This window comes from Scardinius erythrophthalmus (assembly GCF_964197995.2).
Source record: "Scardinius erythrophthalmus genome assembly, chromosome: 4".
Taxonomy (NCBI): domain Eukaryota; kingdom Metazoa; phylum Chordata; class Actinopteri; order Cypriniformes; family Leuciscidae; genus Scardinius; species Scardinius erythrophthalmus.
In genome coordinates this window covers 12,989,436-13,008,248 of record NC_138224.1, presented here as the reverse complement: position 1 = coordinate 13,008,248, position 18,813 = coordinate 12,989,436, and the positions used below count along the sequence as shown (strand labels likewise).

The 18,813-nt window shown below is 41.3% G+C and overlaps 1 protein-coding gene across 4 annotated transcripts in view; it reads left to right on the top strand.

Moving 5' to 3' along the window:
• The window catches only part of sox5 (SRY-box transcription factor 5), a 207,527-nt gene that overhangs the window by 155,714 nt on the left and 33,000 nt on the right, over window positions 1–18,813 (top strand). For all 4 annotated transcript variants that reach the window (XM_081363074.1, XM_081363072.1, XM_081363073.1 and 1 more), the window contains 3 exons: window positions 12,477–12,563; window positions 15,580–15,752; window positions 17,083–17,151. In XM_081363074.1, coding sequence (XP_081219200.1) covers window positions 12,477–12,563; window positions 15,580–15,752; window positions 17,083–17,151 — 329 coding nt within the window. The remainder of the gene's footprint in view (window positions 1–12,476; window positions 12,564–15,579; window positions 15,753–17,082; window positions 17,152–18,813) is intronic.

Sequence of the window (18,813 nt, the reverse complement as noted above, 5' to 3'; positions counted from 1 at the left end):
CACTCAAAGAGCAATAAATCTTTTCCTCTGGGTATATCTGTTTAAAAATGATGCAATCCAAACTGATAGACAAACAGACGCCTTCTGAATAAAGTTTCTATCTGTTTACAGAATCCAGCGTAACAAAACACCAGCTATTCTAACTCGCAGCCATAGCGCTAAAGATTTTTCTTAGTAACGCCGTCAGTCTTTACTGGGAAAAGCACAAGATGCCTCCTTTTTTTCCCAGAGTAGACGATTGCATGCCTGTTAATTTGTCTCCGGCTGAATCCAAGTCAGTGTACTTTTCTTTGAGGTTGGCAAAACAGCTGAACACATTAGAGTTAACGGGGCCCTATTGTGAACGAGCCATTGTTCCAGCGTATGAAAGGCACATTCAAGTCAGTTGTATTGAATTGTTTGGGTCTGCCTTTCAGTTTGTATTCTTCTGCTGCCTTGCACAAGACAATCAATAGGGATGAGCCTTCTCACTGGATGGGTGATATTAGAGCTGAATGCCGCTTACGGGATGGGAAAAGCTGTCTGAGGGGACACACACACACACACACACACACACACTTAGAGCCTTTGGCATTACAGCGCTGTGGTCTTTTTTTTTTTTACTTTAAGTGTGGGCATCGGATTAGAGACTTTGAGATGGACGTCTTTGTGCATTACTTATGTGTGTGTGTGTGTGTGTGCGCGCAATTGTGATTGTGTGTCTAAAGTTTTGTTATTGACCTCCTGGTGTGGCATTAAGAAAGGCACAAAAGCCGGAGGTTCATGAATTAGACTGTGGCTCCATAGCAGGGCCATTATAGAGCTGACTGTTCCATAGCCACACCATTGTGGCTCAAGACTTGGACAGTTGCACACAGCCATCATTGACGTGCATGAATTGGAAATTTTCCTGAGCCGTGATGGCTGAATGCAGGGTTTGAACATGAGGAATCCATATATTAGCAGCTCCGTTTGCTTTGCTGGATTTAATGATGTGCCTGTGAATTGCATAATATGAATATTCCTTATGGAGACGTGTAGATGATGACTGATTTCATGAGATGTTTAAGAACTTCTCTGTATGCCAGTGCATACGCAATCAGTATGGAGAGGCAGCGCCCTGAAAAATAATCAGTTCGCACAAATAAAGTGAGTTCTTCACCGTTTGTTTAGTTATAAAGCTCTCAGACGTTGAGCAGTTGCGTGATTCTTATGCTAATTTGCAGAGCACACCCATATCTATTAACATGCTAATTTTATTTTGTGTGTGTTGGCATTTTTGAAGCTAATGCTAAATAATGGAATACAATATCCCATGAATATTCATTGCAACTTTTAAAAACTGAGCGAGCTCTATAAAATATCACTCACCCCTCTCTTAGATCATGCTTTAGTAGATAGAGAGCTTTCTGAATCTCCATCACAGCACTTTTTTTCCCAATCACACTGGTGACGTTTTTGAAACTGTATGTGTGTGTGTGATTTCTGTAAAGGGAGTCAAGGCAAGAGGAAATATAGCAATAGCAGGCATGTGCATATGGTTGGACCACTAGGCTTTGGCGTACTGTTGCATTATGGGTAATTGCGGGTCAGTGGTTGTTGGTTATTTTGATGTGGCGTTAGAGGCCTTGCACCAACTCGCAAATCCCTTCCCCATATCCATTACGCACCCCTGTAAATCTAAATCCAAGTCCATTCTCTTCTTTTCTAACACACAGACACACTCACTTGAGCCTCAGCAGGGTTAAAAAGGGATATGTTAAGTAAATTACAAAGCAGGTTTAGGTTTATTTGCTTGGGTTGGAGTAGATAAGAACAAACAGTGGATGTGCACAGGCCAAATGTCAGGGGCTGTGTACACACTTGCTCACCCACACAACATGTAGACTATTTAAAAACACGCACACAAAAGTCTTCGGTAAAGGTAAACGCACAGAAGTCAGTTTGTCGGGATATTTTTCTGTTAAAGATTGATTTTAGTCCAGAAACAAGTATTAAAACTTAATTGGCTAACACATTGTGTTGTGCACAGTCCTGTTGAATACACTTGAGCCTCTTAGCAGTGCTCAAGGAGGCGATAGAGTTACCTTCAAATGACTTTCTCATTAAACTGGAAATGTTATATTTACCTGATTGGCCACGTCCAGCCAATTTCATTGATTAATTCAATCACGCAGTCACCTGTCAAGAAAAGTTCAGACTTAAGTTCAGAAATATCGTGAATGGATCCGATAATGACAAACAGAAAAGTTATATATCAGGATTTGCTACTAGTGCTATTCTAAAGAGTTAAAGTTTTAAGTTTGGAGATAGTAGTTGTTTCAGCGTTGTGTAGGCAAATATTCACATGACCTATGAAATCTTTATAAGCAGTAGAAGGACAGGGTTAACGCTCAACATTTTATGTTGAATTTAATGTGATTGCAAACTAAGATCTTCCCTTGTTGATTGTAAACACAGCACAGTCTATCAATGACTCTCCATCACATACTACACACTCCTTACAGCTGCTCCACTTCCTGATTTTGAGTGCACGAGACTGAATGCCGGTAGTGGACACCAGCGAGTGAATGAAGCTCCGGTAGGGGGTCTTTGAACACAAGGGGGAAGCTCAGAATTAACCCCAGCAGTCCTGCGGTCAGGCATCGCACTTTGAAATAAAGCAATCTGTCTCTGCTGAGCGGTCCTAGGTCAGCACCCTTCGGCCTGCCAGAAAATAGGCCCTTTATTTGAGCCAGATGTTCAGAAACGAGCTAGGCGGATCCCAATCCTCCCTCTTTCCCTTCCAGTGTCTCTGTCTCTACCTTCCTTTGCTCTTGGACTCCTTCCTATTCCGCCACTGCCCCCCCCCCCTGCCCCCCTTCTCATGTCCCATGGTGGCGGTGAGAGACTCTGGGAGACTCCGACTTCTCCGGGAGAGAGAGCTCTAGCCTGGCTGCACGCCCGAGCCTGATCCCCTGCCTGGACGTGGGGACCGCTGGAAGACTGAACAGGTGTTCTCCACTTTTTGATTTCAGTGCATTTGAATTAATCCTGTCAGCTCAGCTGTTAAAACAACTGTCACCCCCAGCTGCTAGTCATTTTAGGCTGGATCTGACACACTCCGCCAGTCTACGGCAGTCGCCGATGACATACACACACTCTCACCGTCTGTTCCCTGGCCCATTGTCACGGCCACAAAGCGATTTGCACACACACGTACATACACAGACGCATACGCACAAAGGAAATGCCTCGGCACATCTGCATAGTCCAAAGAAAATTTTAATTGAATGTTAAAACATTGTTTATGATATAAAGAAACTGATTTTCACTTTGAAAGCAGTCTTCACAATGAGCTAACACAGGTTATGTAGCCTGATGAGGTTTATATATTTATCTAAATGACAGAGAAATGTATTATTTTAAAGAAAGTCATATATTATTTTTACTATCATATATAATTACAATAGACAAATGTAAACCTTACATTTATCAATGTTTATTTATTTACATTTAAATGTATTTATGTAAATGTATTTCTTTTATTTATTAATCGTTTTTACTTTTTAGGTGTACATTTCTAGGGACCAAATTTCTAGGGACAATTTTATTCCCCCTGACTATATCTATCTTAGTAAACCACACAAATTATCGTACATCACCTGTTTCCTTCTCTTTCCACACTATATATTTTTAATTATTGCCATTTAAAAGCTAAACCTCCTCTTCCTCTCCCCTTCACCTCTTCTCGCCCTCCTCAGCTCAGAGGTGCTGTTTCAGAGAGTGTTGTTCCTGTCGTTCAGTTGGATCTTTTTCACCTCCTTTTCTTTCATCCGGATTCACATACCCCTTAGTCAGATACAGGTTACACATTCTGGCAAATGTTTCTCGCACATTTAAATATCTGTTTACTTCTTTTTATTGCCAAGAGCAGAGAAAAACGCAGTGGGTTAATTACTGGTGGATGATAAATGGTTGGTCGAGGGAGTGTTCAGAAACTTGGGCTGTTTAGTTTTTGCCCTGCCTTCCCTTTTTTATGCAATGCCAGTCAAGAGGGAATACATCCGTTTCTCCAAAAAAAGAAGAAAAAAGTTCAGGTGTGTGAGAAAATGTAGGATTCATTAGCTTCATTTAGGGCCAGCACTTTTTTAAGAGTGTTTTTAAGAGATGAATTCTCTATCAGAGGGGCCAGGCCACGTTCTAATCTTCTCGTAAGGCTGTTCTCACCTTTGGAGAGAGAGAGATAAATGGAACGCAGAACAGAAATAAGCACTCTTGCACAATAGAATGTATAGTTTGTCATGTGTTTGGTATATTTGCTTACAGGCTTATGACGTTTCGGAGACTTTGGACCCCAGTGTGCACACAGCAGCAGGAGAACAGAGCGAGGCCGTGGATTTAGCCCCCACCCCTCTGTTGTTTTCTACACAGATAAACCTCTTCATACTTCTTTTTGTGCATTACTTTAGTCTTTCCCAACCTTTTTTGTTTTGTCTTACCACAGGCCTATAGTAATTCTTAAGTAATCCGTCATTGTTGCTTTTGTAACTTATATTATATTCTACTTCCTGGGGGTGCGCGTACCACTGGTTGGTAATCACTGCATTACAGTGTGTTTCTGTTTGAACGATACTGGGAACTGGGATAGTGTGCACACTTAATATTTTTATCTGATGACTATATTTGAGGACCTCTAAAGTGCCGCGTTCCAGTGCATTTAATATGTTAACATTATTATGAGTGCACTGTACAGACTTGCACAGTAAGGGTTTAAATAAACGAATTAAGATGAAACGGGCCGTTTTTGCCGTCCTATACCCCTGCTGGTGACTAACCAAGGGAAATGCAATATAGCTTATAAGAGGGGAGGTTTTCCCATGACCAACCTTATCAAGCAATCAAAGTTTTAACTTGAAAGCATTTACCGCATCCCCCACCCTGTCCACCTCCCCTCTTCCTGTCCTACAGATGAAGAGAAAGAAGTTGAGGGATGTGTCGGATGGTGGGTGAAGGGGTCTGTTGGCTTTGCTGGGCATGGGCAGCTTCTTAGAGCTGTTAACAATCACCTAATGGCTCTCACATGGCTACCAGTATCTGGGAGCAGTGAAGCCCACACAATGCCGGCCATTCTTACAGCAAGCATTTTAACTGCCCCAGGCACACAGAGACAACAGCAACAATTAAATCCAGTGTAAATCCGGAGTGTGTTAGAGAAAAACATGTCTTTAGATTCCCTACTTCCTGCTTGCACAGGTCAGACGGAGCCATTTTGCTTATTGATAAGCGTCTGTCCATGCCTCCGTCGGGAAAAAAAGCTGCGTCCGTGAATGTGAAAGAAATGAAAAACAATGTAAAGACAAGAGGAAGCAAATTGTAAAATGGGTAATAACTGTTTTCATTTTTCATTTGTTATGACAAGTTTAAAATGGAGACTTCTGAGTGGTTTTTGTTTGTTTTTTTTTCCTCCAAAATGCAAAGCAGCATTATCATGTCAGCATAGTCTGCCTGTGTGTGTGACAGGCCCGTGACAGCTGCTTTCTGAAAGCCACAGTACACTTCAACGTGACATACAGCAATTGTGATTTTAACAGACACCGCGGCCTCTGCCGTGCGCTTTGACAAATTTGATATATATTTATTTAGTTACTTATTTATTTATTTTCGATCACATTCCAGTCCATGGTTCGTGTGATGCGGACTTTGTGATAGCAAGTGTTTGCAACCATATGCGTGTGTGTGGGTTGCCACAGTCCAAAGCTTTTTTTTTTTTTCTGCTGTCCCACAGTTAATGCATCAGAGACTCGGACGAACACGTTGTATTCTTTTGTTGTCATTTTAAAGTGATGTAATGAAAGCGGGTGGCGGCAGGGCCCCGGGGCTATGACAGCTCTCTGCTGACTGGGCTGCGCACGAGACACGCTGAAGAGGGGTTATTGCCACGAGACAGATTGAAAGTGTCATTTTCCATTATAGAGCACACGGAGGAAGCACAAATATGCCCTGGCCTACTTTAACAGGATGCCTTTGACAAGAGAAATGTGTGTGCTCAGAGAAGAGGGGAGCCCTGAGCCCAGCTTAACCCTTTCTTCTGACTTACCGCGGCACGAGAAATTACGCTCTTGTCGGAATCTGGTTGTAGCACAGATGAGAATAGTTCACTCGAAAATTAAAATTTAGTGTTATTGTGTCATGTTATTTCGAACCCACATGACTTTCTTTATTCAATGGAACACAAAAGGAGATATTTAGCAGAATGTTTAGCACAATTCGCTTTTTCCCAATAATACAGGGGGAAAAAGGGTAATTTTACCTATTTAAATGCTCATAAACATCAATTATACAAAGTACATTCCCATATATGCGAAACATAATCCTCACTGCATATTATATTTCAGACTTAATTGTCTGCAAACATTATATGTAATTCTTTGCTTTTAGCTTTTAAGAATTTTGATTTGTTAATCTGTCCATGCTTATTCACTTAAAATCAAAACTCAACTGTAAGCCACATTATAAAAAGGTGTGTGTTATGACTGCATGTGTGCACAATAATTAATTTCTATATGTATGTACAATTGCATATATTTGTACGTGCTTGTGTGTGTGCGTATCAGTAGCGAGGCTGATACTCAGATGTATGCCAGCCAGATTTGAAGCCTTGGACGTCCTCAGAGAATGTCTTAATTTTCTCAGACTTTCTCACACGTCGTGATGGTTTTGCTCACATTCTTCTTCACAATGTCATGCCCTCCACGCAGTTATTTCAATCTGGCAGTGTAAATTTGGCACCGCGCAAGAGGTGCCAGAATAAATTTGGCGGGAGTTTTGGTTCAAATCAAATTGGACATAAGCACCCACAACACCATCTGTCAGAGAAGGATTGCAGATATGTGAAGGGCACAATTCCGTCAGAGATAAACGACTTTTTCAATTTGTAAATCTCACCCTGCAACTTAAGTTGGGAATTATTTTCCATTCATTTATGGAAAATTGATTTATCATCATCTAACTAAGGACTAGAGCTGAAGAGCACACTTTGTAGTGCTTGTGGGACTTCTATATCACACTACGCAAATGTAGTTTACACAAGTATTTCACATATTCCACAGTTCAGTAAAATACTGCATTAATTTCTGTAAATTGTTCGTTAAACTTTTTACGCAAATTTACTGTCAGTTTATGTTCAAATGGTTTTGCAAACAATTTGCACCGTTCTGCTCGTGTTTCATTAATAAGTTCTGATGTTTTGATTCTAATGAGGAACTATATATAGTTCCGTTTACCCATGATGTCATTGTTCTAGAACAAAATACTACCGTCCAAAAAAAATAACTGTACAGATGGAGAACAAACGTTTTTTTTTTTTTTTCAGGCAAGGTGTTTTCTTTTTATATTTTGTATTAGAAAATTGTGCCTGTTACCCTGGTGACCACTCTTGAAGGTAAAGGGTGTGTAACCTTTAACTTCAGCTCTGCTCTTTCTGTTGACTTCTGTTATCGCTTTACACGTTACGACTTCACACAAACTCTAAACTCTCACCTTATCTCACTCCATCGCGCTCTGTCCCTCCATGTTTCCCTTTTTTCCTTTCTGCTTGTCACCTCTCTAAGACAGGAACGTTTTTTGAGCAAAAACAAGAAAGAAGACATTCTCTGTGTGTGAGTGAATGTTTGTACAGAGTGTTGCTAAGCATTGCCTTTTCCTCCATCAGCACACATAATTGGGACTTTTAGCTTGAATGGCGGCTTTTGATGAGAGATTTGGTCCGATGTTTTTTTTTTTCTCTCTTTTTTCTTGCTCTGTGCGTTTCTACACTCACAGTCTCACAGTGTCTGCCGCGCCGGGAGAAAACACGAGCGACTGCTGATGTTTGAACGTCCTTTAGAAAGAATTTTCAACATGGTCTCTGGGCAAAAAACAGCCATACATAAATTGATCATCAAGGGTGATTATAATCATCTTTTCATTTGACAGGGGAATTCAGGAGCAGAGTTTGCACAGCGTGTTTGTTTCTGAATCAAACTTCTGCCGTTTGCTCTTTAAAATCTCATGAACTTTTTTTAAACATGATACCCTAAATCTGGGATCTGGACTGCATTCATTGATTATAGTGTTTTAGTCACAAAGGCTGTAATTAATTACTAGTTTAGTGATTGAAACCCATCTTTGTGTGTTTGTGTTTACTCCTTACAAAGATCTAAGCGCAGCTGGACTCCTGTGTGTGCGCGTCTCGTGATGGACATTTATACGGCACTGAACTCAAAGTGTGTGACCGTCCTTTCTGTCCAACCTTAGATAAACTAGCTGGGTGCTTGTATAATTGGTTATTCAATCCTGACCTCTGTGGCGACTGGGAGCTGCTGCAGTGTGTTGCTTTCTGCCAGGAGCAGTCAATGTGGAGCCTGTTCTGGTGCTGTGTGCTGGGCCGGGCCCGAGCCAGGGCCTTTCCTGTGAGCCCTCCCCACCCGCGTGAAGCTGGCGCTGGGACACTGGCCCTTTTGTTGTCCACTGTGGGCCTGGCTCTCCTTGTCTCATTCCCCCTCCGTCTCCCCGCTTCTCTCCACTCCTCCAAAACCAACCCCCGCCCCCTCTTTCTTTTCCGAACAAAACATCTCATTGGCTTTGCAAATATGAGATAATTGGAAAAATGGAGTTGGCCGGGCTGAGTCAGAACGTTTGGGCAAAAAATAGCACCGCAACGGCGAGGCATAGAGAAACACAGAGTGGGTGATGAAATTATTTGTGAAGTACAGAGCCCAGACCGCCTTAAGTTGGACCATGGTGTGTGAAGAATGAAAGTGCACTCGCTGGTGGCACATCTTGAGTGGTTCTTCCACGCTTTTGGGCCAGGTGGCTGGACATCTTGGCTTTGGCTCTGCCAGCTGCTGGAGTCCTCTGGAGCCAGTGAACTTTAATAATGCCCCATAATTCACCTATTATTGCCAGATTAACTTCTCCTCTCCCATTTTGGCATGGTTTGTGTGGTGGTTGGTGAGTTTGTGATCTCATATTCAGTTTACAGATGAGTGTGCGCAACTGACGCACTTGTTTGTCAGATCTGTCTGCCGAACATCCTGTTCAAGACACAAATAGAGGTGAATGAGTATAGGGACAGTTCAGGTGTTGATGGTCCTCACAACTACCTTTAATTTGCTCACTATTTTTGGAAAAACATTTTTTAAAGCTGCTTAGAAACAATATTTCAAAATAGGACCATTAGAGAGAAATAATACTTTCTCGCTTTATATCTTTTAACAAACATTCTCTCTCAATCAGATTATGTCTAATTGACACATCTTGGCACAGACACTCCTTCTCTCAAACACACCCTTGCTCTGTGTTTTTCCACTGTTCTCTTTCTGCTGTACCCCTCAGGCAGTGCTGGTCCCACCAAAAATGTGCTCCCCACCTTGTAAGGGCGCATAGGGTTCCACCCAGCTGCCACAAACAAGACCTCTTTACACTAATGCGTACAAGCTGTGCTGCTGTATTGGAAATAATGGGACCAGTCTCAAAGTTTCTGCCCTCACTCACTTCTGTTTCTCTCTCTTATGCACATATTTTGAATGCCGATAACCTATTCACATAGCAAATATAGGTATTCACATACTTTAAATCTGCAGTTAGTATGTTTATCTTTTATCTTTATAGAACATTTTATAGTTCAAAGTTTTCTCATTCAGACTTGGAGTTTTCACATGGGTTTTATTTTAAGTATTACGTTTCTTTTAAATTTCCTTGAGAGATATCAATTAGATGCAAATGAGACCAATTTGAGCATGCAGTAAGTGTACAGAACTATTACATTAATATGGTTAGCTTTGGTCTTTATAAATATTAGATGAGAAATGTTTGAGTTCATGTTAAAATATCTTGAAAATATCATATTAAAATGACTTTTCATTTCAGAATTCTGAGCATAGTGTGAGACTTTTGAAGCTGTAGGGGAGACATTTGAAAATAGTTTGCCTTTTTTTTTTTTACATTTGAGATGCAGGACACTCCATCAAAATTCTCAATTAATTTAAAGCCTCAATCCATTTAATCTCAATATATCGAAACAACGGAGATATATAAAAGAGATCTCATTTGTGATTTTTAGTTCACTACATTTAAATAAGAGTCTGTATTATTAGTACACTCATGTGCTCATGTAAAGTGGCAGGTTAAAGTCCTTATTTTAGCATTTAAAAGCATATGTTGTTTTTCATATTGAAAAAACTAAAAGCAACATCACAGGCTGAACTGAAAGGTGCTTCTATCAAAGGCCCACAGAAAAGGGGCGCCGCAACAGCCGCAACTTTTCTTCCCAAACCATGAGAGAGGTTGAAGAACGAGATCAAGACAGGGGAGCTGCCACGAAAGACAGATACATCAGCATATCTGCTTCCTTCTCTGTCCATTTTGCAGTAAACGATTGCACAGATCCCTGCTGCGGGCTGTCACATAAAAGAGGGCTTTCTATTTTTATTAATAGTTAAAGTGAAGGAGCTGTCAGCAGGGACAATAGCAGCCATGTTAATAAATAAAAATAATAACTATTATGGTGCCGCGGTGAGAGAGAGGGAGAAAGTACTATACTATACACGGAGAGAGAGAGCAGGCAGGGGGGATAGACGGAGTGGCCATTTGTTGAAACCTTTCGCTTGTCAAAGCTCTTGGGCTTAAAAGCCTCTGTCATTGTTACGCACAGATGCCAGAATAGAGGAGAGAGAGAGAGAGAGAGAGAGAGAGAGAGAGAGAGAGAGAGAGAGAGAGAGAGAGAGAGAGAGAGAGAGAGAGAGAGAGTGAGAGAGAGAGAGAGCCGAGGGCTAATAACACCTGTTGGGGTGACAGTGAGACAGCTGTCAGTAGAAACAGCAGCAGTGAAGGTGATTGGCTGAACTGTGAGGCAGTGCGTCCATAAACCAAAGACGTCTGTTACAGGCCTGAAAGTGTCAAACTTTGAAGTCCAGAGGCGAGACCAGGAACACAAAGGATATTCAGAAATACTCGAGGCAAGAATGCGACTAACTTTAAATTGCAGACATGCCACTGAGGACGTTTGAGCACTAATCTGACATGAAATATTTGGCAAGTCTTCTTCTATTTGGCAAGTCTTTGAGTGTAAGTGTGTCTGCCGCCCACCTGGGGCCTGTACAGTCTATCAGTCGCAAAGACACAGGTTAGTTCTCAGTGTATTAACTCCAGCTGAATTGGTAATGGTGCCACCTGGTGTTTTTACTTTGGTGGAAAAGTATTTAACTGTGTGTGTGTATTTTTGCTTTTGGAGATGTGAATTTTAATTTTCTGATGGGTTTAGTGATTAAGATTTAAATTATGTTTTTCAAGACACGATTTATTGTATAAAATAATATGGAAACAAACCCATGACCTTCAAATTGTAAGCGTCATGCTTTACTATCTGAGCTACAGGATGTAGAATTACAAAAAGAAAGAATGAAAATGAAATGGAAAGGAAAAGGAAATCATAATTGAATGTAAAGTGTGTGTGTGTGTGTGTGTGTGTGTGTGTGTGTGTGTGTGTGTGTGTGTGTGTGTGTGTGTGTGTGTGTGTGTGTGTGTGTGTGTGTGTGTGTGTGTGTGTGTGTGTGTGTGTGTGTGTGTGTGTGTGTGTGTGTGTGTGTGTATTTTTGCTTTTGGAGATGTGAGTTTTCATATTCCGAAGGGTTTAGTGATTAAGATTTAAATTAGTCTGAATGAGGAAAAGGGTGTTTTTAGACATGATTTATCATATAAAATGATATGGAATCAAACCATGACCTTGCCGTTGCAAGCATCATGCTTTACTCTTTGAGCAACAGGATGTAGAATGACAAAAAGGATAAAAATGAAACCTAAAGGAAATCACAACTAAATCTAAAGTGTGTGTGTGTTGTTTGTGTGTTTGTGTGTGTGTGTGTAGTTTCTCAGCCAGCTAAAATACTGACTGCTGTCATTTACCACAAACACACACCTTGTGTTTCTCTTTCACTCTTTGTGTCGCTCTCTTCCTCTTGTTTTGTTTCATATGGCGGTTAATTGTTGTGATGGTGATGCTGGTACTGGTGTACGCATGTATTTGTGTTAGAGAGGAATACAGGGGGGGTGTTGAGAGTTGTTGTAATTTTCCTCCCTCTCTCTCTTGTTTGAGACGTCCGTCCTTGGCAGGTTAGTAATTAGCGTGTGGGGTGGAGGGGTTAGCGGGTTCGCGGGGTGTATTAGGAAAACAAAGCGCACAGCCTCGATAATGTGTCCATTGTACCCGGTGCATTAAGAGCCTCTTTGTGTTAGCTGGAGCATAGGGCTAATGATTGGCTAACAGCAGGTGAGGAAGCCGCTCAACTCTCTCTCTCTTTCTCTCTCTCTCTGTCTTTCTCTCTCCTTCTCTCTCCATCCTCTCTTCCTCCTGCCCTACTGTTGGTGCCATTAGAGAGACGGGCCTTTATTACAGCAAATGGACTTTAAATGAGCTATATTGTGATGTTGCCTGCCTGTGGTAATTCTCTCTCTTTCTGTCTCTCCCTCCCCTCCAGAGGCCCCCAGTATTGAGAGGCTGTTGTCTAAGGACTGGAAGGACAAGCTATTGGCCATGGGTTCTGGCAACTTTGGGGAGATCAAAGGTAAAACGAAAGACTTTGTGTCTTCATTTGACCTCTGAGAGTATGCATGTTCGTTTTCGGCCATTGATATATCTGTTGTATCTCTTTTTAGAGCAACAACCATAATCGGCGATTGGGTCAGAAGAACTGGTTTTGCAGTTCTAGTTCTGAATTGAACCTATAATCATACTTATAATTGTACGTATCAAATGTCACCTTAGACATCTTCAAGCGTTACGAGAGCTCAGGTATGCTAAACCAGCTAGCGCTAGCCTCTTCGCCTGCTCCTGTTAATGATCTGCCGGGATGACTTGCTAAGCAACAGCCTTGCTCATGTTAGCACGGTTAATGATACATCCTGTTAGGTCGCTCAGCCGTAGCAAGAACACACTCCTCTGTCACTTTAACAAGCCTTCCTTGCGCTAGTGGCGTGTTCGCAAGGCTAACTCTGGAGTAAATGTACTTCATTAAGCTCAGAAATATTTAATCAACGAAGCTTGTTCACGCTCCTGGTGCAGAAAAGGGAGCGCCATTGATCAAGCCGTCGGTGCGGTAACCCCACTGTGATGACATTTTAGCAAGAGAGCATCCCTGCCATGACCACCGATGACTAGCGGTTGGAGAGGTCCCTCGCAACTGTCATCTCTCTGTGTGTGCGTAACCTTCAAGATCAGAAATGGGCACACAAATGTAAAAATCATTTTAAATGGGGTGCTGTAAGCGAGGTTTTCTTTGAAATATCATGTTTTATCCAATCAGGTACACTCTCAGTCTGTGAATAAATTTGTATGTTCACGTTCGGGTTTGCTTGCATGTCTTTGGGAATTGGGTTTTGTCAAGAGTGTGAAGTTTGCAAAACAGTGAAAGTTAGTAAAACAGCTGAAATTGCTTCTAGTTTCTTTTATAAAACAATAAAAAAAAGGATTAAGCAGAGAAACGTTCATAAAAATGGTATTGTATAAAGCAAATTGCATTTTATTTTGCCACTAGCAGATATATTCCCTGAAATTAAACCATGGTTGATAGTTGGTTGATAGTAGAATGGTGATATGGAATTATATAAAGTATTATCGCACAGCTAATTGACCAGTATATGCATTTTATAGAACAGATACTGTATAAGAGAATTGTACTTTAAAAAGTCAACTAAATAAATTGCACAGTAAAGAACAGCCTGTGTTAACCACATAGGAGATGATTACAAAGCGAAAGAGACAGAATGAGAGAGAAAGATAGAAGAAAAGATGGAAAGAAAAGTGGTAATGGACAATAAGAGCCTCGGGCTAAGCTCTTTCTCTCCTTTTCTCCCTCATGTAACACAGTACTGTGCTGCTTTAGGGATTTGTCTTTTAAGCCCAGTCATTAATTAGCAGTGAGAGCTGCTTGACAGGTATTACATTGTTACAAATTGGTTAATTACTGTGGTTTGTGACATGAGGCAAGGCAGTAAAGGCAGCCCTAGGATGTTTAGAGAGAGAGGAAACCACTTATTGATCCAAAGCTGAACTTTCAGTAGCCGAGGTAAAAAGCCTTCGGTTGTGATTGATGAGGCTGGTGTATTTTCTTATGTGTGTGTATAAACACTTTCTGTCAACTCTAGTCTTAGGGCATCCAGAGTATATTGTGTCAGAGGTTCAGTCACATTTTAATGAGTGAATCTTACTGACAGTCTTACCGAGTTAGGGACGTGCAAAGCTACATTCAAGACATTCATCTTGTATAGTTTACTTAAGAAAGTCCTATGTTGGTTTATGGGGCATGTCCACCAACAATGATCAGATACGTTCTCGTTGGATTCTTTAGGATTCGTCCTTCCAGTAAAAAACAGCTGGACAGAGTGCAGGAGTCTCGAGATATGTTTTAAACTATTTTTAACTTGCTATATAATGTGTTCTGACAAGGTGAGGATTTTTTTTTTTTTTCTGTTGACCCAGTCGGGAAACAAGAAATGAACAAGAAATTATAGATTTATATGCATCAGAAAAATAAATGTATATATGTTGTTTAATATTAGGGTTTATCATATTTCCATGAAAGCAATGAATTCATGCACACATTTTTGTTGTATGACTTGTTTGATGCTAAATTAATCTAAATTCATCTCTTTTAAAACCCCACAGTTTAAAAATATTTAAGTAAATATTTAAATTGAATATTTAAAAAAATAAAAAATCTAGATAAACCATTCTGACCCATCCCTGGTATGAGCAACAGGGTCTCGGAAAGAAAGCGAGAAATAAAGATCACTTTGATCCCTCTTTTCTCTGGAAGACTCGTCAGTTTTCACACAAGGCCTTCCCTTGTCCCATGCCGGCTCGGATGCACACCCTCTTGTGAAAGCCCAGTCTGGGAGCTGTTAAGGGGAGCTGCAGGTTTATTTTTCCAACTGGCCGCCTGTGACAGTTGCCTTTATTGTGCATTGTTGAGTCTGTGTGTGTGTGTGTGTTTGTGAAGGGGTTACAAATGGAGCCTACTCTCACCTTCCTGCCAGGGCAAAGGGTCAGGTCAGCTGCTATGACTCCCTTCTTTCTCTAGCTTTCTTCATCATCTGTTTTTCCCTGGTGAGGAATGTGGCCCCTCAGAAGGTAGAGGCCGAGAACAATGGGGGATTGTGGGCTGTGCAGACGTGTGTCTGTGTGTGTGTGTGTTTTAACGCAGATATATGACCTCAGACGCACAATTGCACACACATGAACTCATTAACAGACGTGCTCATTTGGACATTTGAACGCTTTAGGGGTTTAGCACACACACAAACACACACTCTGTTTGATTGGTGGTAGTCTGGGGTAATACCGCAGTGCAACGACATCCTGTCGAGTGATTTAGTCTTCCCTTCTTGCCGTCTGCTCTGGGGCTGATCGTATGTCAGAGCGTTCTCATCTTTAGTCGAGGTCGAAGGTCAGCTCATGCTAAATGTGTAGCGACGGCTAGGTAAACACCAGGGCGATAGCACATCTCAGGAGGAGCACATCTGGGTGCAAGGCTTCCTCGCCTAGCTCTTTGACCTGTGGCCTGTGCCCTTTAACCCCTGCAGGCACCCCGGACAGCCTGGCGGAGAAAGAGCGCCAGCTGATGGGGATGATCACGCAGCTCAGCAGTCTCAGAGAGCAGCTACTGGCCGCCCATGAGGAGCAGAAGAAACTAGCCGCTTCGCAAATCGAAAAACAGCGCCAGCAAATGGAGTTGGCGAAACAGCAACAGGACCAGGTTAGCACTTTTTCACCATGTTTCTTTCATGTGTTTCATCAGTTATGCAAGAGCAGGATAGGCTAATATATTGTTGATATAAATGTTTAATGATAACATGAAAATTAAATATAAAAGTTCAAATAAACACTTATTTCACACAATATGTCCTCAAAAATGTTTGTGTGGTTGAATTGGCCTGGTCGTCTAATGCAGGTCCTAACCAGGCAAATAATGCAATAAAGCTTGGTGTTGTACCCAATGAAATCTCATTGTTCAAAAATCCTGAACCACTTAGCTGTATATTAATCGATTACATTGTTCTGATAGGCTGTAATTTTGTCACATTGCAAAGCATTCTGCTGTTAGAAAAGACAGGAAAACAACGCCTGATGCTTGAAATTTATGTCATAATATATTTTCTAAATTGAATACTTGATGGGTTAAGGAAGCCCTGTATATTAGGCTGGTTCCAGGTTCTCTTGACCCTGATCATTTGTTTCTTAGGGGGCATTAACATAAGATGCTTTTTTGTATTCATAAACGGCTAGATGAAGCACAACTTAATGGAACAGAATGCAGGAGTCTTGAGACAAATTTTTATAGGTTGTAAAAAAAATTATGGCTGATGTTGCTTTAAAGGGGATACATTTTTTGACGGGTTTTTTCCGACTCTGTCAGGATGTTAATTAGAGCACCACTGTAAAATTATTCAAACAAAAACAAATTAGAGAAAGATAAGCTAGTCAGCCTCAGTAATTATGTATTATGTTGTTGGATAACTAGTAAATTAATGACCCATTCCTTCCTATCATGTCTGATTATGCCACTGTTCTGGACATTTAAATAGTACAGAACAGTGTTATCAGTGAGTGAGCGTGTGTGGAGAGGAGAGGAATGGGTGTGTAACATTCTAACGTTCTTTACTTTGAACCACATTGACAAAGAAACCTTCTGTGTCTCCCCCCCCCCCCCCCCCCATAAGTATGTGTGTAGCGTTTAGGTCCCCTCCAGCACGCAGGCAGGAGACTAAAGGTGTTTGCATACAGAAGTGTGTGCTTTAGCTTTGTTGTGTGTATAGTTGCTTCTGGGGAGCTCAGTTTTACAAAAGAAAACAGATCAGTATTAACACATACACCAACACACCCCTGTACACACACACACACAACGCTCCAGGACTGGGCGCCACTCCTTGGTAAATATGTATGAAATACAAAAGCATACTCAAGAGCTTCAAACTCAGTTAACAGTCACCATACATGCATGTGACCCCCCCATCTGAACAAATAATGTCCTCTCTTGTTGGAAAAGAGTTTGACGTATGTGACAGTTTGACATGTTCTATCCGCAGATTGCACGACAACAGCAGCAACTTCTGCAGCAACAACACAAAATCAACCTCCTGCAGCAACAGATCCAGGTGAGTCTTTATATATATATATATGCATGTCCACTTGTAGACTTGTATATATGTTTTGCGTTTATGCTTTTGAACAGTTATGTTTGTGAGATGTCGAGTGCGAGTCACTTGTCACCATGACCGTGGGGTTTCATGACAATCAAACATTCTTGTCCACCAATCAGCAATCAACCCCCAATCACAATCAGCCAATCACAGACAAGCATCAGTACTGGTATCCAGAGTCCATTCTCGTAGTCCTTTTTCTAGAGCAATCAAAATGTAGCTACACAAACGAAGACAAAGGTTGGTCCAAAGGGTAGGAAGCAACACCGCTCAATCCAGAATGCATTATGATAAGCTCAAGTGAAAAAATTCATCCAAGATTACTGACGGATTTAAGAAACATTGATTATAAATATAATTATATTTATTTGAATCTTTCACAAAAAAGGTCTAATATTAAAAAAAATAAAACACTAATTAAGAAAAGACTGTTCCCCCAAATGTATGCATGCTGCATATTTTTATAGATTATCATGCAGTTAGCTTAGCAATGTTAACATTTGGAAGTAATTCTCCCATGCACTTCGAATAACATAGTCTGTGAATGAATGTTTTTCAAAGATTTTGAACAAAGCTTTTAGGTTATAGCATGTCAGCTGCTAGCTATTTGTGTGGTCCTCAAAGTAGCTGCCTAGATGAAGAGCATTTTCAAATCACTTAACAGGCTCCATTTTGGTAAATATGCTGCCTATATAGGTAGTAAACAAGCAGCGCTATATGTTTTGGAAAAGTCTGTGTATTCAATCATATCAACTCATGCAAATCAACTTGTTGGTATGATCATATGATCTTTTAAATAAATGTGTAGGTAATGTCCTGATGGCTGGTAAAGAAGCATGTGGAAAACTAAACAGACACTTTTTGATGGGTTTGTCCCAGCTGACTTATACATGGGGCAGAGAGACACTGGCCTGCTTTGTGTGTGCAGGTGTGAAGCGAATAAAGGCTTTGTGTGCAAGAGGAGATGAGATGATTCTAATTTGGTTGAAAAAATGAGACTTAGCCTTGAGAGGGACTCCGGCAGTTTTGGCCAGGAAGCCACATCACACTGAGACTATTCACACACACACACACACACACACAGAGAGAGAGAGAGAGAGAGAGAGAGAGAGAGAGAGAGATCACTGCCGTCCGCTGGACCCCTGCCATTCTCTTTTAGTGCCTGTGTGTGTGTGTGTGTGTGTGTGTGTGTGTGTGTGTGTGTGTGTGTGTGTGTGTGTGTGTGTGTTGCAGCTGTGTTTGCTTGTGTGTAGTATGTTCATACTACACAGCTTAGCCTGAACATGTGTATGTGAGACTTATCTGTGTCTATTTCAAAATCCGCATCAGCTCATGTCCTTATGTGTGTTAGTAGCAGCTGTGTGTGCGTCAGTCCCCAAAACACGTCCGCTTGGGTTTTTCTAGCCCCGCTCGTCGCTCACAGAAACAAAGCTTCTTTTTCCCATGACTTTGCAACCTTTTCCCAAACAAGCACTTCTCCATTCAGCCTAGTGGAACAATAGTTTCTCACAGTCAACACGGAGGCGGAGGAGGGGGGCGAGAGGAGGAGACCCTTGTTATGGGCCAATCATATAGTAGCCCTAAATCACCTCCTGAAAAACACACATTTGACTTGTG